This window comes from Marmota marmota, unplaced genomic scaffold (assembly GCF_001458135.2).
Source record: "Marmota marmota marmota unplaced genomic scaffold, marMar, whole genome shotgun sequence".
NCBI classification, from domain to species: Eukaryota; Metazoa; Chordata; class Mammalia; order Rodentia; family Sciuridae; genus Marmota; species Marmota marmota.
The window spans coordinates 53,375,280-53,397,682 of NW_026000005.1; the positions used below are offsets into that span (position 1 = coordinate 53,375,280).

The window sequence follows — 22,403 nt, forward strand, 5'->3', positions numbered from 1 at the left end:
CAGCGGAGGGTTGGGCTGGTGAGGTCTGCACGTGGTCAGCCTGTGGGCTGGAGGTGCAGGTTGCTGACATGCCAGAGAAGACCGTCAGCCATAGGTCTAGGCACTGGGAGCTCTGCTTGTCAAGTGTGGCCTGCCAGTTCTGCTAAGGAGGCTGGGTGCTCTCATTCTTTGCTACTCAAAACGTGGTCCCTGGACCAGCAGCCTTGCCTGGGAGCTTCCAGAAGGATGGACCCTGCCCAGAACTTGTGGCCACACTGTCCTGAAACAAGGGAGTATGCAGCCACCTGGGGCCTCTGGGCTCCTGCTCAGGCCTGACGCGCCTCCGCCTCGCCCAGCACCACAGCACATGGCACCCCTGCAGACCGTGCCTTGGAAGGTTGGCCCAGCAGCAAAGAGGCGTCTGAGCCTAGATGCCCTGTGCCTTCTAGCCCACAGGTGAAGGGGTGTCTAGGAACCTGCCTGAGGCAGGCTTCCCGTATGACTGACTCCGAGCTCCCTGAGATGCTGCAGGACCCGCTGGGTAGCAGAATCCCCACGGGACTCTCCAGCAGAGAGCCTCATCACTGGTTCAGTGGGAATCTCCCAGGAGAGGGAGAGGAGGGCAGGGCACGGGGGCCCAAAAGCAGAGGGGCAGCAGAGAGGCCACTGCATGTGGTGAGCCAGGTGAGGGAGAGGCCGGGCCACGGGCCTGTGGGGGCAGGAGGGTCGGGCTAACCACAGGATCCAGGTGGTGGGCAAGGTGAGCTCTGGGGTACAGAGGCAGAGCTTATGGGACTCTAGCCATGGGGACAAATGTAAAATGCTCAGGGGCACCGTGAGAACACTGTACGGAGGTGACATCCCACTGAGCACAGCCTGCAGAGCAGGGCAGACACAGAAGCAGGGGTGGGGGAAGGAGCAGGCAGAGTCTGACCCTAGGAAGGACAGTGTCGTAGCGCCAGTCGTGAGGAGGGTGGGGCTCCTGGTGGAGCAGTCACGAGCCTTCCCCAGAGCAGCCTGATGGGGCCTGGGAAGTCGGAGCTGGGCCCTGCTGAGGGGCAGAAGGAGAGTGGGGCCTGATCCCATGGGGATGCAGCTCTGGGGCCGCAGGGCTGGTGCCAGAGCCGGGGGAGCCAGGGGTGGACGGGAAGCGGCTCAGAAGCAGCCCTCTGGGAACCTGCGAGTGAAGCAGGGTGCCATGTGCTCGCCTGGCTTCTCCTAGCACCCACAACCCCAGTGCCACTCGGGAACACAGAAGAGGCCCCCCAGCAGACCCACGTGGTCCTCCAGCTCCCCAAAGACAGCGACAAGGATGCTGAAAGTAAGTTGACAGTGGTGGAGGGGACCTAGGGCTGACTGCTGCTGGACCCCCAGTGAGGGGTCCACAGGGCTGCCTAAGGGACAGCCAAGCACCCCAGCCTGGACAGGGCAGGGCAGACTACACCACCTGGGGTGGTGACTCATCCTGCCAGACAGCGAGGAGACCAGGGCCTCTGCTAGAAGGGCTGGCCCTGCCTCCAGCAGCTGGCCTCCCTCCCCAGGCACCACTGCCTTGCTCCTCCTCAGGGGAAGCCCCAAGTCAGCACCGTGAGAAGGGTGGAGGGAGTCACACCGAGCCTCGCCGGTGGGGTGCCTCCCAGCCTGGGCAACATGCGGGCCACACAGGGCCTGGCCTGCCGCTGTGCCTTGTGAAAGCCACGGCCAGACACCACGCAGGGCAGGGACAGGACAGATGCCAGTTCCTTACACTGACTACCACTCTGCTCCCCGACTTCTGCCCTCTAGGACAGTCCAGAACCTAGTGGTCCTTTCTCCCCTAGTCACACTGTGGACTCAGGTTAGGCTCACCCATCAACCAACCCCAGAGAAGCAGGTCCTTGATAAAGACGTGGCCTCTGTGGGTGGTCTCACAGCAAGGCCCTGCCCCTGGACACACCTGTTCAGGGCAGCTGCAGCGCAGAGGGTGCCTTCCAAGCCTACATCTATCCCAGCACTGTCCCCTCACCACATGAGGTCTGACAGACTCCTGGGCTGTGAGCACCAGGAGGGTGGGCTTGTGTGTCAGTGGCCAGCAGTGAGGGACACTGTTTTTGATGGAGTAAAGCAAACTTTCCATCACATGGTTTGTGTATGTCAGCCCTTTAAGTACCAGATGTTCCATTCAGTAAAACCCAGAAATGAGAAGAGCCCAAGCTGGCTCATCTGGCTGCCCCCACAGGGCTGCCCCCAGGCCACTGCCATTGGCATTGCTTGTCCTGCTGAGGTGCAGGATGATTCTAAATGAGATGAAAACAGCAGCCCAGGTGTGCAGGACTGGTCACCATCCCTGGTCTTCCCTGCACTCTCCTGTGGCCCCTTTATCATTCCCCGTGTGTCCTGATGGGGTTTCTTTGCAAAGACAAGAGCCTTCTCTGGGCTTTGGATAGTGCTGGCTAGACCCTAATGGGCGGTGCAGTGTCCTCACATGCTGCAGAGCATGGCGGCATGGAGCGGGCTCCCGGGTCTCCCCACCCACTCCCTGTACCCAGGCCTGAGGCTTGTGAGTGACTGGCATTGCCAGAGGCGCTGTGGATGCTCCTGACCAGGTTTCCCAGGAGTCCCACATCAGGGTTCCTTCTCCACATGCCAAAGAGTAGACACGCTGGATCTTGGTGTGTGAGGACATCAAGCTGTCTCTTAGCAGTGACGGCTGCCCGTGGGCACTCAAGCGGGGACTGCCAGTCCCCAGCACTGGTCTTGCTGGGTTAGGAAGTCTTATACAGAATACAGATGTATTACACAGTTTCATATTACTATAAATAGTAGTTTTCAAATTGCATTTCCCAATTATTTATTCTTGGAGTACAGGTATTTATTTGGCCTTTACATTTGTGACCTCCCACCCAACCATCCTGCCAAACGCTCTGATTCTTATCATAGATTCTTGGGGTTTTCTATATATACAATCATATCACTTAAAGCTTAATTGTCTGCCTTTTAAACTCAGACTTATAACTCACCTGATTGTCCTACTGTAAAGCACAAATCAGGGTGAGCGTAGTGGCACACACCTGTAACTGCTGCAGCTCAGGAGGCTAAGGCAGAAGGATCACAAGTTCAAAGCCAGCCTCAGCAACTTAGTAAGACCCTGTCCCAAATTTTAAAAGAAACCAAAAAACAAAACAAATGGCTGGGGATATAGCTCAGTGGTAAAGTGCCTCTGGGTTAAATCTCCAGAACTGCCCCTCCTCAAAAAAAAAAATTAATAAATAAATAAAAACAGTATAAATAGCTCTTTTTATGGACAACTGTCCTTCCAGAGTCCTTTCTTGACTGTCCTTCCCATGCTGCCAATCAAGTGTTCATGCACACGAGTCCATGCTGGCCTGGCTCCTCTGATCCACTGGCGTTCTCTGAGCCAGTCCACCCTATTTAATATTGGAACCTTACATCTGACTTGCTAGACTCGGCCAGTCTTCCCACCTTGACCTTGGAGAAAGCCTCAACTATCCCTGACCCCTTTACATGTCAGCTGATTAAGTTCCACAGAGCACTTGTTGGGACTTTGAGACCCTGTGTACCTGAGAACACTCTCATGAGCCCCCACATGTGCAGTGCAGTGTGGTGGAAGTGGAGTCCCACGTCAGGGTTCCTTCTCCACTGCCACCCCGGGCCCAGTCCTGTTACCTCTGGTATCCATCATGCTCCTGTTTCTTTGCAAGGCAATTCGCTCCTTCTCTCTCAAAGCTGTTAGACTGATTTCTCAAGAAAAGGAGGACCCCAGAGAGCCCCCACCCACAAAGCACAGTTAATATTCCCAATGAGCTTGCCCTTGCCAAGCAACCATCCTGTCCCGGTGCACCTTCCAGCCTGAGAGGGGACCTCATTGAGAGGAGTTGGGTTCCCAAGACCAGAGTCAGTCACCCTGAGGGTCTGCAGGTGCAGGAGTCAAAAGAGTGCTAAGACCGGTCAAATGATCCCCTCCACCCCATTCGCCCCCAACTCCACTCGGGGCTTCTGCTCTGTTCTGATTTTATCACCAAGGACACTATCCCAATGGCCTGAATAGATGCCACCAGAAGGACAGGCAGGCGCTGCCCCTAGGTGACACCAGGCAAGGGACACTGTCCCTAGGTGAAACTGGGCAAGGGCAGGGACTGAACCGCGCTGCTTGGTCATTCGTCCTGCATGGGAGCAGCTCAGTGCCCAGCCCCCAGGGTGCATCCACACCCTGTTCCCTACCCAGTTCAAAGCAGCCTTCTCCCTGTTTGTGTATGTGGGTGTGACAGTAAATTCGGGATCTCCTGGAGATGGCCATAGGGAACAGGCTGCAGGGTCAGCTCTGTACCCTCCTGCCTTCTTGTGGCCACACAAGCTGCAGAGTTGGGCCTCATCAGTCCACAAAGGAATAAGTTCAAGCATGGTCTCTGTAGGCACACCTGTCCCATTGCAGAGGGTTAGAAATGATGACTGTATGAACTGGACATTAGGTGTCCTCTCAAAAGCTCATTCTAGACAATGCAGGAATGTTAGAGGTGAGATGCTTAGATCATGAGCACTATAAACTCATCAGTGGGTTGATCTTTGACGGGTTAATGATTTGAATGGACTACTGGATGCTAACTACAGGCAGAATGGGCGTGGCTGGAAGAAGGTCACTGGGGGTGTGATCTCAGGAACCAGATCATGTCCCTGGCTCCTCTCCCTCTGTGTTCCCTGGCTCTGCCATAAGCTCAGCAGCTCTTCTCCAACATGCCCTTCTGTCAAATGGGGGCCCACGTGGTCTGTGGACATCTCATTAAAGCTGCCTCATCTCAGGCCAGAGCATAGAGCTGACCAACCACGGACCGACCTTCTGAAACCATGAGCCAAAATAAACCTTACCTCCTCTAAGTTGATTTTAATCAGGTATTTTGGTCTCAGCAATGAAAACCTGACTAACACAATGACACAAGCTTGTAGATCCTTAATACCCGACACACTGCCATATTCTGTAGGGCTGCTGTAAAATCTCTCTAGACCATTGTGTACAGTGTCTAAAATTCAAATGGAATTGCAAGGGAAGGGAGGAGGGAGGGAGGGAGAGAAGGAAGGAGGGAGGGAGGAAAGGAACGAAGGAAGATAGAGCTGAAAGATTTAGAAAGTAGAAGGACTCCATTTCTAATGTCAAAGCTGACTATGAAGCCATAGGAATCAAGTCACTGTGGTCCTGCTGAATGGTGAGCACTTAGATCAGTGCTCAGATAACCGGATGTCCACACGTGGAGGTGAAGTGGACCCTCACCTCACGCCGATGACCTAAGGCCCTAAGTCACACAGGATGGATCCATGTGTTAGAGTTAAAATCAAAACTCTTGATAGAGTGGGTAGGGGTGATGGTGCTGGGGACTGATTAGAGCAAATTATATTCCATACTTTAATAATTATGTCAAAATGAACCTAATGTTATGTATAATTAAAAAGAACCAATAAAAAGAAAAAAAATCAAAACTCTTAGAAGAAAACAGGAATAAATCTTCACCTTAGTTCTGGCAGAGGATTCTTAGATAAAACACCAAACACATAACAACAAAAGGAAAATTGGACTTCATCAAAAATCCAAGACTTCTGTGCTTCAAAGATCACCACCAAGAAAGTGGAAGACACCCACAGAATGGGTAAACAAGGGACGTGTATCTAAAATACCTCAAGAACCCAGTTTAAAAATGAGCAAAGAAAATGAAGGGACACTTCTCCAAGGAATGCACATAAATCGCCAGTAAGCACAGGAAAAGACGCCTGATGTCCCTCACCAGAGGACGGCTGGCCCCAGGACAGCAAGCATTGGCAAGGGTGTGGACATGGCACCGGCTTGCCACTGCCAGGAGGCAAGTGCTGTGGCTCCTCAGAGGAGTAAACCAGAGGGATCACATGGCCAGCAAGCCCACTGACACCTGCCCCCAGGAGAAATGGACACTGCATGCACACGAGGCCTCACACGTGGATGGACACAGCAGCAGCAGCACCACCACCACAGGCAGAAACACCCATGCCTGACGGTTGCTGGAGGGAGACCCCCCAGGGCACCACTCCAATCAGAGGACAGCTGAGGTGACAGGCACACAGCGCTGCTACACACTACCTCCTGGGTGTGTCTGGAGACACGCTGAGTGGAGGGCCAGCTACAAAAGACCACGTGCAAAAGGCTCCCACGTGCAGCCAAGTCCAGAAGAAGAGACTGTGAAGACACAAAGCCGCTCAGGGGCTGCTTGGGACAGGGTGGAGGCTCAAGGTGGACAGGGGGAGCTAAAAGCCACACCTTCTTTCTGGAGGAGACTGACTATGGTGACAAGGAACTGCACATGTCAAATGGGGGCCCACGTGGTCTGTGGACATCTCATTAAAGTAAAGCCACAGGCTGCAGTGTGTTTGGTGTGCTGTCGTACGGGAAACAAGAGGGGAATATGAATATGTGTTTTTATTATGTTTAGGAAGAAAACTAACAAAGAGGGTGAGCTATTCATGGAAGGAAAGAGCAGGGAAAGGGATGGACAGAGTCTAATCTTCTCTGACTATATCGACCTTGTTGCATAGTTTTGACTTTTGAACCAAGAAAAATATTTTTAAACAACAAAAAAGAAAAGGCAGGGGGCTGGGGCTGGGGCTGGGGCTCAGTGGTAGAGCACTTCCCTAGCAGGTGTGAGGCCCTGGGAATACCAGAATAAACCCACGACTTGTTTATTTTTTAAAACTCTAATTTCCTTGTCCTATTCACTGGAAAGCCTGAGACAGAGGCAGCTCAGGAGTGGGGATCTCTCAGAGCACCTGACTGTGGGTCCAAACCCATCTCCTTGGAGGAAGGGGCTCTGGAGAAATGGCTGATTCCAAGACTGCAGCAGGATGTGGACAAAAGTGACCAGGCACAAACCGTCAGGCAACAAGCGCACATCCAAAGTCAACAGGCACCTTGCCAGGGGCCAAAGAGCCAGGCTGAAAGGGTTCCCACCGCCCAAGACAGGATGGCTTGAGCACCAAGAAACGTGACAGCACCAGCCAGAAGCAACAGGGGCATCCAGAGCTGAGTACACCAACACTCAGAAGGAAAGACTCGCCAGTCAGCATGGACACAGCCGTGGTCTTCCACGCTAGAGAGTTCCTGGTAACTGGTCATGCAGAGCACTGCGGTCTACGTACAGACACAAGCAGCAGAGGGAAGACAGGGTTGAGCACTGGCCCTTCTTGCAGGTGTGCACCTTCATCTCAGTCCTCAGGGCGGTGAGGAAAGCGCATCCTTGCAGGCCCCTGGCAAGCTGGTAAAGGCAGGAGCAACAGCCAGTGCAGACAGGGCTTTCTGGCTTAGGAGGACCCGGGTCTCCAGGGAAGGCTGCCAGTGCCCAACTGTGATCTGTCGCGCACCACTCAAGTGGGACTTGGCACCTGGCTGGCCTCCTACATGTCCAAGGATGACAAGCACCCTGCGGAACAGTCCTGCAAAGGGCATGGAACCTGAGTCCCCTTGCGCCCTTCTCTGATGAAGAGAGTTTGTGGGGTGAAGAACAAGTTGGTCCACTAAAAGTAGTAGGTCAGATCCAGGAGGGCACTTGAGGGAAATGGCCTTGCTTCTTTTAACAGAGGTAGAAGACCAGGGGTGCAGATGGAGACCCGAGACATATCAGGCACAGGCAGCATGCAGGCCCTCACAAACCCTAGTCTGTGAGCCCAGCTGTAAGTGGCACTGTAAGGTGGACACAGCCTCAGTCTTCCATGCTAGAGAGTTCCTGGTAACTGGTCATGCAGAGCACTGCAGTCTACGTACAGACACTGCTGGCTGTCCACAGGAGAAAGGGGACATGAGAACGGCCCTGCGGTTATTCAGGGTAACAGACGAGTGTGAAGCGCCTGGGGTCTCCCTATTCCACACACTGTCAGTTTGGAAAGTTCACGATGAAGGTGTTTTTAAGCCCACAATTCGTTTTAAGTACATCAAGAAGGACAAAAGGAAAGCCCAGAAGACGGCAGGGGGAGGGAAGAAGGCAAAGTGGGTCCAATGGGGACGGAGGAGGGGGGCAGTGACCTGCAGGGGCAGCAAGGTCTTCCCACGGCCATGAGCCATGGGGTTGGAACTTGGAGAAGCCTTTGAGGAACATGCTGCAAGGGTCGGGCAGGTGGGGTTCCATCAGATGGTGTGATGGAGACTGAGCCTCCTTCAGGACCAGACATAGGGGAAGGCCAATGCTTACTCTTTTGTGCTTTAAGTTAAAATAAAATAACAGGTGTCTTTAAAAAGAATGACAAAAATAGGGCCAGAATGTATGCAGGGATGGAGGCCAGGCCAGGCCAGGCCAGCTCCTCCCAGGCAGCACTGCTGACCACCTTGGCCTCCACTACAGCAAGATGCGCTGTGCTAGGAGGTGGGCAGCCACCCCTCCAGGGGCACAGGTGCAGTTCTGCACACAGGGCTGTCTGGGGCTAGGGATGCGGTGGAGAAGTCTCTGCCAACGGGGGGCAGACACTCAGAGACAAAAGGGTCTCGAGGTCCAGGCAGAAGCAGCCGTGTGTAGGGGTGAAAGCAGACAACCTGGGGGTGGCCGCAAGCCAGGTGGCTCACACAGGAGGCCGTGGGCTCTCTCCGCCCTGCTCCCTGAGTCATCAGGTCAGGGCCAGCACACCGAGGCCCATGTTCCCTTCTCTGCTGTCTGTGTCACGAGCCCACAGCAGCAGGGCACAGAAGGCCAAAGCAGGAGGAAAAAGCCTGTCGCGGCTGCCCTCGAGCACCCAGTCAGGTGCCGGCAGGCTCCCTAGGACTGGGGGCCGACCTCTCCTGGTCTGTTTCCAGGCGCCCCTGAGAGCTGCTCAGAAGGTGCCTGTCAGAATGGAGGCACCTGTGTGCCAGGTGCGGATGCCCACCACTGTGACTGCGGGCCAGGCTTCAAAGGCAGGCGCTGTGAGCTCGGTAAGTCAGGGCTGGCCACCCAGCTGGGAACTGGCCTCCAGAGCCTCTTACAGCAGTGTCACCAGGCCCTGGCAGGCTGGGCTCAGGTGGCTTTGTCCCAGGCCTTCCAAACTGAAGGGCCAGAACAGAGGCCTAGAGCATCTGGGGACAGAGGCTGACAGGCAAGGAAACCAAGGAATGATCTGTGAGTCCCAGGGTGAAAGGTGGCCCTTGGCTGCAGGGACTGAGAAAAGCCAAGAACGGCAGCCATAAGCAGTGGCTGTGCCACAGTGGGGTGAGGCTGCAGGAGACAAGAGAGTCCATGGGAGGGACACAGGCTCCTTTGGACTGAGTGTCCAGGTTGGGGGCAGAACCCCCTACACCACTATACTAGCCTGCAGGCTACGAGGTCACCCCAGCCAGGGCAGTCTCTGCAGATGTTGGGCAGCCCTGGGAGGAGGTCACTATCCCAGGGGGAAGCTGGCACAGATCCCCAGGCCCAACAGGGTCTGAGAAAAGCTGCCTGGGTCTCCCTCGGGCAGGGGTCTCTCGCGAGGGCAGGAAGAGAGTTCCTGTGGCATGGAGCCTCCTCCTAAGCCTCTGCCCTTCTCCTTTGTGCCGGCAGCCTGTAAAAAGGTGCCCCGCCCCTGCACTCGACTGTTCTCGGAGACAAAGTCCTTTCCGGTCTGGGAGGGAGCCGTCTGCCACCACGTGTAAGTTGGCTTCCGATGATGCTGACAGGGTCTTCACTTTCCAGAGTGCTGTCTTACTAACCCCGAGGGACGGAGGCTGCAGAAGACACTGGCTTGGATGGCTCATGCCCACCACATAGCAAACCAGGGGCTTGAGGCAGAGGAATGGGCCTAGGCCCCTGCGGCTCAGGAACAGTGGCTGAGAAGAGCTGGTCCCTGTCTCTCAAGCCCTTGGCTCTCCTCTACACCCCCTAGGCCCCAGTGGACAGAGGGTCCTATGCCCAAGGATTCCAGGACCTGACCTCCCTCTCTTCATCACAGTCCCTGGAAAACAAATGGCACATGGTAACTTTGAGTCCAGCACTGCCACTGACTCATGATGTGGTCTTGGACAAGTCACCCGTGTCTCCGTTTCCTCATTTGTAAAGCAGGCTGTGGAGGGACAGTTGCCTCATGCATCTCTTGGGACCTCCCCCAAATCCTGTGACTCTAGGTGGTACTCAGTCATTTAGGCACACCCTGACAGCACTGTTGTGTGCCAGGGTGCTGCAGGCACAGTCCACCAGGGACATGGGCATTCAGGCTGACAGGGTGCTGCAGGCACAGCCCACCAGGGACATGGGCATTGGTGCCATGCAGTCACAGAAGGTGGTGAGTGCTAAGGAAGGAAGGGAGAGAGGAAGTGAGGCTAGGGGAGCCAGGTGAAGGCCATGCTACATCAGACAGGTGACTAAGGTGGGCCTCAGGGATGAGGTGACACCGAGCAGATGTGGAGGCAGTGGGAAGGAAGAAGGTTCCTGAAGGAGCATCCCTGTTTGGTCCTGCATCACGTATGCCTGGCATGTCTGAGAACAGCAGAGGAGTGACGCAAGGACACCCCATAAGGATGGTGCTGTTTGCTGTCCATGAAGTGAGGAGTGACTGAAGGTCACTCAGCAGAGGAGGGGACATGTGACAGCACTTCATAGACTGCTCTGGATGCTCCACAGAGGAGGAGAGGTGGCAGCAAGGGCAGAGAGCTTTGTTTGAGCTGGACGTGAAACCAGGCTGAGGACAGAACAGAGGCAGTACCAGGCTGCAGGGCACAGAGGCTGCGTGACGCCACTGGCCTGGACTCTGTGGGGGCAGTCCCCAGCTGCTGGACTGGGCTGGTCCCAACGTTGCCTGCAGCCTTGTCATGTCCCCAGCATGCCTACAGGAAAGCCTTCATTCCCAAAGGCCTTCTGCCCTTTCACTGGGAACCTGCCTGTACCTTTGGAGTGACCTGGTATTGAACATACAGCAGCCTTGCTTCACATCCAGGGTGACATCTCTGCTTTCTGTCACTGTTGAGACCATTCACATCATTCTTAGATAATGGCGATGTGGCTGTTGGCTACTTTTTCCTATTTATCCCATCTTTCTGCATGACTTTTTCTTCTTTCCCTCCTAGTTCAGGATTAATTGTTCAGGGCTTGCTGGTCCCTCCTCTTTGGCTCATTGTTACTCAGGAGTTGCTGCAAGGTTTTCAATATGCACCTTCAACTTATCAGGACCTGCCTTTCCTGTCTGTGGCCGACCGCAGCTTAGGGGAGACTCCTGCAACTGTCATCCTTTGCATCACCCTCAGCCTCTTCCTTCACACACACCACCACCCGCCAACGCCGATGCTGCCGTCAGCACTGTTTTCCACATGCCGAGTGAGTCCTCTACAGCCAGGGCACACCCACCAGCCCAGCTCACCGTCCCGGGCATCACGCCCCCAGCCTAAACAATGGGACTCTTCTTACAGCACAGGTCTGCTGGTGACCAATTCTCTGCTTGTTTGTCTGAAAAGGTTATTTCACCTTTTTTTCTGAAGAAATGTGGTCAGAGACAGAATTACTGTTTATCATGATACAGTTTTTCCTGCAGCACTTTACCTGCAGAGACACGGCCCCCCTCACCGGGCCCCACTCCACATAAGGTGTCCTACAGCCGAGCCCTTTCGCACTCTCTCGGGGACTGTCTTTGGCCAACCTGATGACGTGGCTCTCGGTGTGCATCCTCTGGAACGGTTAAGCTCTTGCATCTCGGGTGTTCACTTGTGTCACATCTGGAATGTGTGGACCCCGCTTCTCTGTGCGTTTTCCCTTCACTTCTCTCCTGTTAGGACAGTGCTGGGCTGGTGCTGTCTCCACGTGCTTCCCGTTGTTCAGACGCGCCACCTCTGCAGTCAGGCCATGGACTTTGCTTTTGCATCACCCACACGGCTGTGTGCAACTCTAGCAATTCCACTCGGCTCCTTCTCCAGCCCAGCACCACTCCCTTCATCGTGAGAAGCTTCTCCTTTAGACCACCAAACACATGGCACAAACTTAGATCTGTCTTCAGGGCCGTTTCTGGCCTTTTTCTGTTCACTTCTTTTTCTCCAGGATAGGGGTCGTTTTTTTTTTTTAATTCTTCACATGATTCTTTGAATGTCTTATAAATTTTCACAGAATGCTGAACATTAAACAGGTGCCAAACTGTTTCACTTTTTGTATTTCTTTTCACGAATATTCTCTCTGCAAGGCAGTTCTGGGTATGATTTGGTCTTCCTGAGGCTTGCTGTGGAGTAGCTTTGTCCTGGCATGGTTTCACCCTTCTCTGCTTTGGCTCTCAGGGTGACCGGCTCCTCAGTGGACTTGCCCAGCTTCATGGGTACTCTGGCCATACAAAGTGTGACCCTGAGTTGAGCCTGAACCTATCTGCAACTCTGCCCTAGCCCTGCTGCCGGCCAACATGCAGGTGACCCTGTGCCTGTCTCCCTCTTCCCAGGCTTGCTGTTTCCTAACACCTGAAGACAGTTACTTCCTGTATCTGTCCAGCTCTCTGGGAGTTCCTTCCATAGTTGACCACTCTCTGGAGGCCAGAGTGGAAGTCTTACCAAGGCTACAGACTGGTGTGGGCTGCAGCTCCTTAGGCCTCTTCTAAAGGGCTCTCACACTAAACACCTTCCCTTCCTATCATCTTCAGATTCCTTGTGACAAGAGGTGGCATAAGTCTCCCAAGGACACAAAATGGGTGCGACAGAGTCAAAGAAGCCTGATCAAGGCGCCCTGGCTAATAATGGGAGAGGAGGCAGAAACCAAGTCTCTGGCCCTCCACTGCTGCCTCTGCAGCCTGCAGCCCAGGTGGCTTGGCCTTCTCCAAAGTCTAAACAGCAGAGCGGGAGGGTCAGAGCCTAGGGACAGGGCCAAGGGGCCTGCCTTCAGCAGTCATTATGTTGGAACTCATTTCACTTCCGGTGCCACGTGGCTTTGCCAGCAGTCGTGAAGTGCACTCTGAAACGGTATACCTCACATGTCAATTGTGTTCAGTACAGCTGATCTTAAATCACATGGCTTCTACGTTGGGCACTTTAACACACCCACAGGCAACCTCTAGTCAGGAAACAGTGGTCTTTCCCTCGAACACCTCTGCACTCACAGGTGGTCCACAGCCCAAGTAGGTGGGCAGCACACTCTTCGGCGTCCAGTTTCACAGAATTTTCTTGTGACAACAGGTACAAAAGAGTCTACAAAGTTCACCAAGATGTCTGCTTCAAAGAGCACTGTGAGAGTACCAGCCTCAAGAAGCCCCATACAGGTAAACCCGGGTCCAACCTATGTCCTGCATACGGCTCACAGGGTGATGGGCAGGGGTGGTGCCATGCATGCCTGAGACTGTGTGTGGGTGAGATCTGGGCACACACACACACGGGCACAGTGGGCATGGTGAGTGCGGGTGTCACTCGGCTCCTGCAGGAGCGAGACGCTCCGGGGAGAAACGTGGAGCACTCCTGGCAGGCCAAGTGCACAACAACAGAAACAGAAAAGACCTTTTTAACCTTTGCTCATTTACACCCAGGTTCCGTCCCCAAAGGGTTCAAGGTGCTCACAAGTACTCTTTGGGGTTTTACTGAAAGAAGTGCCTGAGAACATTATATGCTTTCAAAATCAGAGCCCCAATCTCAGTCTCATTCCTCAAGACCCACTGTGGCCCCACACCTTTGCTGGCTTGGCCGAGTAGAGTACCAAGCCCCGGCGCAGCTCAGCCTGAGTATGAGGCCTCACCCCGAGGCCACTCCTGCTTCCTCCTGCCCACCCGCCGCTCTCCACGCCCTCCCCAGCTAGGCTGTGTCCTCTCCTTCCACAGCCACGGCCTCCAGACAGGGGCATGGAACACATGAGCAAGAGGGCAGAGTGAGGCAGGACTAAGGGCACAGAAGTCTCCTCATTAAGCCCTTTTCCTAGTTGTTTCAGGAAACAAAGTAACCGTCAAACACTGAAGAAACAAAAGGTACCATTCCCCTGTGCCCCGAGAGCTGCTGGGAAGAGGGAGAGGAGCCCACCTACCCGGGGCCTCTGAGAGCGCTGCCACTCCCTAGGCCCTGCTAAAGCCTCAGGCCAGGTGGCTTCAGGTCCCTGACTCAGGCCTCCCAGCAGACAGAGCCTGGCCGAGCCACAGACCCAAACTCATCTCCAGGAGGAAGTGAGGCTCTGGGGTGAGGGCATATCCTGCCTTCTCTCAAGGGAACAAGGAGCAGCTGCCACAGGGGCTCACAGAAAGCTGGAAGACCACCCGGCACCTGGAGGGAGGAGACCACATGGAGGGAGGGCCTGAGGTGCTGAGGAATTCTGGGGAAACCCCAGAATGGTATTATACTGGAAGCTAAAATGGAGGCCTTAGTCAAGAAACATTTGGCAAGTCCTGAAGACGGTCCCCGACCAAGACGGTCACATGAGACACTGGAATTCTAAGCATCGTGAACTCTGGGATGGAAGAAATTTTACCTTTGTTCAATCCAGCATTTCCCAAACTCTTTTGGCAAACAAACCCCACCCAACCCCTGCCTCCCTAAACGCCACTCTGCTGGCTCTTTCAGAGCACTGGCACTCTTCACAACACTGTGGAGACACCGGGCCACACTACGAGACCCCATGAAGCTCTCGGCTCCACCTCTCCAAAAGCCCACAGAGCCTGCCTTCCTAGCACTGGGGGACAGGGAGGCTCTGTGGTCATGGGCCCTTTCAGGGTCCTTACTTCTGGGCTGAGAAAACAGAATGTCTAAAAAGCCAAGGAGCATTCCAGCTGGCTCATACACTGAGGGAAAGACAAGCTCCCCCGGGCCCCCGGGAGACCTCGCAAGCAGCAGGGTCCCATCTCAGATGGGACTTCTCTCTGCGAAAGCAGCCGACAGTGCCGGGCTCCTTCCACTCTGGGCACCACCTCCCCTGCTGACTCTGCCTCTAAGGACACACAAACAGACAGTCGAGGGCTTGCGGGCAGTCCAACCCTGGTGAGGTCAAGAGCCCACATACACCATCTGGGTGGGAAATATCTGCATGGCAGTAAGTCTCCTGAAATATTATGCATCTTTTTAAAAGCTCACCTAGCAAACCCATTTCCACAGAAACAAATGAGAAACCCCCAGCTAATGATGGATCACCAGCTGTGGAGCACACCTGTTCTTATGACACGCTGGGGCAAACACAAGCAGGAAACAGGAGCACACCACTCAGACGCCGCCAGGAACCACATGGAGACTCCTTTAACACAGACCAGCCTGGTCGGTGCCCAGTGGAGGTGGGTGGAGGGGCAGCCACCTGCTGATGCCAGTCTAACAACCCAGTGCCCGCTCAGGTTCCCAGGGTGGGCACAGGTCCTCCCCCACTCCAGGCCCTGCCTCCCTGCACTCAGGCCAGGCTTGGGCTCAAAGGGCAGCGGGGAGGGCATGCCTGGTGCTCTTCTCATGTCTGGATCTGTTGATCCTTCAAAGGACTTGGGACGAGCTCACTACACTCCACCCACCTTAGGAGTTTCCAAAACCTAGGAAGATGAGCTCTAAAAACTGGATACAGAAAAGGATACAGAAACAAGGCCCTGGATGGGTCAGTTCCCTTTGTGACCTCTGGCCTCAGGCCTCTAGAAAACAGATGGCCAGGCCTGCACACACACCAGCCCCCAAGAGTCACTGAAGCACCTACGATCTAGCGCAAGCTATGGCATCCCTGAGCATGGTCTATCCTCCACGCAGCTGGCCTAGCGGGGCCATTAACATCACTTCTGCAGTGCTTAGAAACCAGCCCTCAGATTCCAGTGTGAGAAAGGTCTCCCGAACCAGGAGGAGGACAGACTTCTACCACAGACGTGGGCAGTGGGGAAGTGGAGACAAGGTGAATCCTCCTACCTGCTGCACATCATTCATGCTGCATATGGTCCATGCATTTGGAGGTGGAAGTGTTCATTACTACTAAAATGGAGCTTGGACAGTTTCAGGCTGCACCGTGATTGCAGACTTCTTGTGCAGGGCAGTGAATGCTTCTGGCTTGCAGATCAGAGGCTCTGTGGCCACTGCTCAGCTCTGCCTCTGCAGCATAGCCATGGATGTGCAGCTGAATGTGCGTGGCTGTGCTCCCCTGAAGCTCCACTCAAAAGAATAGTCACAGGGTGGACCTCTGATCTGTGAGGTCACCCAGGCTTTGGCCTCATGTAGTGGAAGCCATCCCCTGGGTGACAAGTCACCACCAAGGCTCCAAAGACCCACAGAAGACTTACACAGAAAAAAAAAAAAAAAAAAAAAAACCCTCCTCAGAAAGCCAAGGCACACCACCATGAAGCAGCAAGTTCTTCTCGCCAGTCTGAAGCTAACAGAGGAACGCTCTGGGCAGGCTGGACGAGACCACATGCAGGGGTCCTTTCAGTCCATGACCAGAGCAGACCTCTGGGGCCTCCAGGTAGAAACACAGCCTACCACACATCATAGAGCACGTGTGCGCCCCAGCACCGCCCCACACAGCTGTCTTCTCCCTGCAGTGTGGGCACAACTACAGTAGTCAGGCCCCCTTTCTCAGTGGAGGACAGCCACTCACACAACTAGAAATGGAGCACAGTCACATCATGCCAGAGGCCTCCTTCCTCCTGGGGTCTATAAAAGCATTCTTTGAAGAGGTGCATTTTAGATTTAACTGAAATGGTGTGTGCACACCTGTGCACTGTGAAGTTTGCTGTTTTCAGAAGGGAGGAAGAATGATTCAAGAAAAACCCTACTGTGCCCTGCACACATCCAAGGACAGATGGCCCCAGACACAGTTAGTCAGAAGCCAGTCCACAGACATGCAGGCTGACCTCCACTGCAGCACCAGGCCCATCACTGTCCCTCTACATGACACCCCAGATCACTAGGAAATAGCAGGACCAAGGTCACCCCACGATAGGAGATGAGACTTCCTCTACCACACTGAAGACCAAGACCCTTAGCCACCAGCCAGCCATGACCTGGACCCGGGTGTTAGCTCAGAGTCTTTGTTTCAACAAGAGACAGAGCAGGATGCTGTGCTGTCACGCTGTCAACCCACATTGAGGCCACACAGGTGGAGTGTCTGGTAAAAGAATGTCCCAGTATTGAGGGGTTACAGTCCACCCAGACATCCCAGGGAGTGGCCACTGCTGTTCTAAAATGTCCTTCTTAAGACTAACATCTTCCTCAGAAACACTTCAAGTCCATCTCAGCAAAGGTCACATGGAACCAGAACAGGAAATCCGAATGCCGAGGTCACCGTCTGCCACCAGCACTGGGGATGAGTGGCCCTCTAATCACACTCAGGCCACCGTCTGCCACCAGCACTGGGGATCAGCGGCCCATTTAATCATGCTCAGGCTTAGGATTCTTCTCAGCTCTCATGGGGCCCAAAAAAGTGATGGTCACTGGATAACACAAAGTGAAGAGCAAGCAGCAACCTGGCAGTGAGCACCTGCACTCCCCACTCACCCACAGCCACAGATAGCCCTTTCCCCAGTGCCTTCACTCATGTGCTCCCTGTGGAGACCCATAGGCCAGGGCCGGCTGACCAGGCCCTGCACCTTCCTTAGCAGGACCTCCTCCACTAGCAGCTACTGCTTTTCTTTGCAGCCCAACCCCATGGTGCGTGGAGAGCACAGGCACCTCCACACCTCAGCACTGAATCCCCACAACCCAGCCTAGGCCTGCCACGACCCCACTCTGAAGGAGGAACACAGCTATGTCACTCACCTCCTGCAGTCCTCAGACAGCTGCACTCTGCTCAGCCAGGCTGCAGCATGGTTTCTGAGCCTTGGCACTGACACCTGGGGCTGACCATGAGTGTGGGGCTCCCTGTATGTCAGGGTGTTCTGCAGCATCCCTGGCCTCTGTCCATAGATCCTAGCAGCACCCTACACCAGGGTCATGGCAACCAGTATGTCTCCCAAGACTTCCAGATGTCCTAAGGATCAAGGTCACCCCCGGGTAAGCACTGTGGCCTTGAAGGATTCTCACATACATGAGAAGAATGAGGCCAAGCATCAGAGGAGTGTCATGTGACTAATCAAATGCCACCAAGCAGACCCAAGGTGCTTTCTGTAGCACCAATCCTCGCAGTACCCTTAGGAAAAGCAACAGAGAACCTTCTAGGAGGCCCTAGTCCTCTGGGCCCCTCTGAGCACTCGCACCATCAATGCCAGGCTTCTACCTCAGAGTTTGCCTCACCCCATTTCCAGCATGTCACACTGCTCCTCACACCCCTGTTCCCCAGGGTGATGTCCACACCCTGGGCATTTGAGGAGCCCTCTGGAACAAATCCACGAGCAGTCCTGGGCCTGCGCTCTTCTCCTCTGGTCCTCAGAACCTGTTGTCACGCAGTGGGGTATGACTGTCTCAGCCTGCTCCCCAGCCCCTCCCGAGCCAGCACTCTCCAGACCGTCACTCTGGCAGCATTAGCAACAGGTCAGAGAATCAGGCCTGGAATGACCACCAGGAGCTGGCAGAAAGCCAACATGACTGAGCTGGAAGGACGGGTCTTCAGAGACAAGTGCTGGTGCTCTGCGGGCCTGCAGAAGCCGTGCACAATCCCAGAACACATCACCAGCAGCGCCTTTCATTCTGCTATACACTGAATGCAACTGAGTAGCAATGAGATGTTTTGGATTAAAAACAGGAGTATTTTTATGGAAACTCGCTACTTGTTTTCATAAAATAAAGTGCTATGATGTACTATAGCCTTGATTTTACCTTTATCACCACAGGACATACACAAGGACTCTTCAGCCAGCAGGCCCCTCCTCCACTCCCTCATGGTATTAGCACTGACATTTTAAGACAGGAAAAATCAAATCAAATTTGCAAGTACTGAGTCCCATTTTAAAAGTTGCCTTTTATTAGGATAGAACAGTGCCTGCCCACAAAACCTGGTGACAGACCACACCAGGGCATCCTGTGTGGTCTGAATGACTTTTTCATCAGAAGACCTGTGTGAGAATGAAAAACATTGAGAAAGTCCAAGTGAAGCTCCCAAGGCTTGGACAAGGTGCATGTCCCCCGACAGGCCCAGGCCCTGCTCCCTATCCATCCTTCGTCACAGCTGCTCCTCTTTGTCCTCAGATGTGCTGCTCTCAGGCTCCTCTTCCTCTTCCTGCTCCTCCTCCTCCCGAGCCAAGAGCTTTTTAAAAACCTCAAACTCTTCAGCAGAAGAACAGGCTGTTTTGGCCAAAAACTCACTTTCTGACACTCTGAGAATGTCCTTAAGCAAAGGGTTAGTGATTTGCGTCTGCCCCTTCTTGTCAGGGGTTTGGTATCGTCCTAGGCGCTCCAGGTAGCTGTGTCTCTGCTTGATCTTGTTTACTGAGTACTGAAGGAAGTCAGTCCTCACTATGTCCAGGTGCTTGACTCCCATCCTAAAGTATGCATACTGGGAGACACACACAGTGAGGACTCCTCCCCACACACTCTAAAACCACACTCTATAGAGCACTGAGAAAGAAAGGCCTGATTAATAACAGCAGAAACTCACTAATATACTGACACTTGTGTGGAAACTGATGGTTTTCAAAGCGTTTTCAAAATCTAATACTGAGAAAAACGCAGCAGAAAGTAAATTAGTGGGGAAGAAATCAACACTGCTCTTGACAAACCCAGGAGGAGGCTATAGGCGTGGAGGACCATGAGTGTGGAAAGTGCAGGCAAGACTCAGAAAGCACCCAGGAATCCGACCCAAGTTGTCATAACTTACTCAGACATTAGGCCAATTATCACAATTACATTTTCAAAATCATGCGAAAGTATGTTCTAAGGAAAGGAAAGTTTCAGCTGCTTCATAGCTGTTTTGGATACCCACCTAGGACTCAGAGAATGGAACTGTCATTCATTATTATGGAAGAAATAGAGCAGGTCTGATCTGGAAAGGAGGAATAATAGAACCAGCACCATGTTTCCTAGGACCAAGGACGGCATGGAGAGGCCCTTCCCCTCGTCCACTCAGAGGCTCCCTACACACAGAACCAACCTCACTACACCCAAAACCCTTGCCCTTCCTGCTGGCTGCTGCAGCTGTGCTTACCTGGAATTTGTATTCCAATTCACTGGGGTTCTCCTGAAGAACACTGGGGCATCTGTGCAAAATTTCAGTGACCTGCTGAGCTGTGAAAAGGCACTTCTCCTTGAGCAACTTGACAGTGTCATCAATGTCCTGCTGACGCATGGTGAAGACTTCAGGGCAACCGTGGAGCATCCGCCTTAGTTTCCCTGAAGAACATGAAGAAAAGGACAGCACATAATTGCACGGTATGCCGGAACACAAAGACTAGCTCCAACAGCCCTGACCGAAGCCTGCATGAGAAAAAGGAGGAAGGTCCTTTCCCCCAGAGCATGAGTGCTTGTTCCAGCTCACCACAGAAATGACTTCTAGACTCACCAGCCCCCCCCCCCACCTCCCCGCCTGTTTCTGGCTTCCCATCTGAAGGTGCTAGCTTCATGTTCTAGGTCTCCTCTTGCCCTCCTCACCTAGAAAAGAATTTTACAGGGTTTCACCAAGAAGATCAGACAGCAAGATGGGAAACTGGCTTCCCCAGAGTGGGACTACAGACTGTGGTTTCTCTCTTTAATAAAACCATCACTGAAGCACTGTCCACCAGCACTCTCAAGACCTGGGAGTCGGACCTCCATGAAAAGGCTTCCATATCAATAATGATGATGTTGAGAACACAAGAAAGATGTTGACAAGAAAGATGTTCCCAATACACAACCACAAACACCAGTGCCCTGACTAACAGGGTGACCATGTGTTCTATCCAAACCAGGTCACCTGTGAGTGAAAGAGGCCTTGAGAGTAATTGCATTAAGATGACTTGTATAGAGGGGCACAGCAGCACCTGTCATCCCAGCAACTCAAGAAGCTGAGGCAGGAAGATGGTAAGTTCCACACTAGCATCAGCAATTTAGAGAGGCCCTATTTCAAAATAAAAAGGGCTGGGGATGTGGCTCAGTGGTAAAGCACCCCTGGGTTCAGTCCCCAGGACCACACACAAAGGTAGATGGTCTAAATTGGGACTATCCCAGGCAAACTAGGGTATATGGTCTTCACAGGAAACACTCAGAAAAATTTAATAACTAGAAACTGAAAGTCACTTTCTTTAAACATTTCAGTTTCCCAAACACTGTCTTACTAAAAAGTGAGAAATGGATTTGGGAGTTTAGGTGTTATCTTCATCTCTTATAGCTATGCTGAGTTGCTAATTAATAACCATAGCACATACCATATTAAATCTAGTATCTCGTATTACCCTTTAAGAGAATTATACAAGACTACCTTCTTGTTTATTTTCTGGACAAAGAATTCCATATAGACCCTAACAAATAATGGGCCCAAAAATATTCCTCTTCAATTAAAAAAAAATTTCTAGGAAGTGAAAAAAAATAATAATGGAACATCTGTGGTCAAAGTGGTTGGGGTCCTTGAAGCAGACAACATCCTCCTTCTCCAGAAGGTTCTTAAAGTGACCCAAAAAAACTTCAAGGATCTCTTGAGGTGTGAACACCACTGGAGGAGGGGGACAGCTATAGAAGCCATTCTACCAGCTTCCCAGGAACCTGAAGGATCTCTCAGGTTCCACTGGATTCTCGGTCTTTATAAGCGATGGTGTCCTCAGCCCTACAATGCACAAAGCATAAAGAACACATCACGTGGGCTTGCACGTCAGAGCCTCCACATATGCACACACACAGAGAGACCAGCACCACACAGCAAGAGTAACCTACTGAACACAGACCATGTGCCAACACTGTCCTGGAAGCAAGAGATCCTAGGTGAACACACTACACAAGGACTGCCCTGGCCCCGGTTCCCTCCTAATCTCCCCACATTCTTTCTGCAATGGCTTCTGCAAAGGCTGCAAACAGTCTCCCCTAGGACACTGAACTCTCCTCAGAAACCTTTCCTAAGCCATCACACCTTAAGCTCCTCCTTCCCCAACTCTGACTCTTCTCACACCACATAAAATCTGCACCCTGTACCTTCCCCAAGGCCCAGCTTTCGCAGGTAATTGGAGCGCTTCTTCATTTGTACAACTGGCAGTTTCAGTAACTGGGGACTCTTCTTCAAGACCACACACACAGGCTCAGGATTCAGACCCAGGAGTATCAATTCTGAAATGATGTCCAGCAACTGCTGAAGATTGGCACCTGGCAATGTGCTGAGCAAATCCTTGACATGGGCATCACTGAAACCCATGTCCAGGAGGGAACTGATGACCTTTTCTGGCTCTAACGACCCACTATCCACAGGTGTGCTCTGCTTCTCAGGGAGGCCCTGAACAGGATTTGTCCTGCACCCTGGTTGCTGCACAGAGTTTCTGGGTCCAACACGGAATGCCTCCTCCAGGCTCCCTCCATGGGAAGCGGTCGTCTGTTTAGTCCTTCCCCGTTCGGGGGGATAAGAAGTCCGCCTGGCCACACAGGCCCAGGAGAGTGGGACTAGGCGTTGCCCCCCGAGGACCTGGAAGACAGAAGCGACTTCAGAGCCCCAGTCCCACCGAGGGTCGAGGACTCCCAGTGCCGACGGCGGACGCCG

The 22,403-nt window shown here is 53.3% G+C and overlaps 2 protein-coding genes across 2 annotated transcripts in view; one reads left to right on the forward strand and one right to left on the reverse strand.

Annotated features, from left to right (window-relative positions):
• The window catches only part of Sned1 (sushi, nidogen and EGF like domains 1), an 81,959-nt gene extending 63,406 nt beyond the window's left edge, over positions 1–18,553 (forward strand). Inside the window, exons 27-31 of the mRNA XM_048808000.1 lie at positions 1,202–1,300; positions 8,774–8,890; positions 9,495–9,582; positions 13,067–13,149; positions 14,076–18,553. Coding sequence (XP_048663957.1) covers positions 1,202–1,300; positions 8,774–8,890; positions 9,495–9,582; positions 13,067–13,149; positions 14,076–14,218 — 530 coding nt within the window. The 3' untranslated portion in view covers positions 14,219–18,553. The remainder of the gene's footprint in view (positions 1–1,201; positions 1,301–8,773; positions 8,891–9,494; positions 9,583–13,066; positions 13,150–14,075) is intronic.
• Positions 18,554–18,693: 140 nt separating this feature from the next.
• Mterf4 (mitochondrial transcription termination factor 4) overlaps positions 18,694–22,403 on the reverse strand; it is a 4,567-nt gene continuing 857 nt past the window's right edge. Inside the window, exons 2-4 of the mRNA XM_048808001.1 lie at positions 21,848–22,398; positions 19,896–20,080; positions 18,694–19,247 (exon numbers count right to left, since the gene is read on the reverse strand). Of these exons, the coding sequence (XP_048663958.1) occupies positions 18,915–19,247; positions 19,896–20,080; positions 21,848–22,398 (1,069 nt within the window). The 3' untranslated portion in view covers positions 18,694–18,914. The remainder of the gene's footprint in view (positions 19,248–19,895; positions 20,081–21,847; positions 22,399–22,403) is intronic.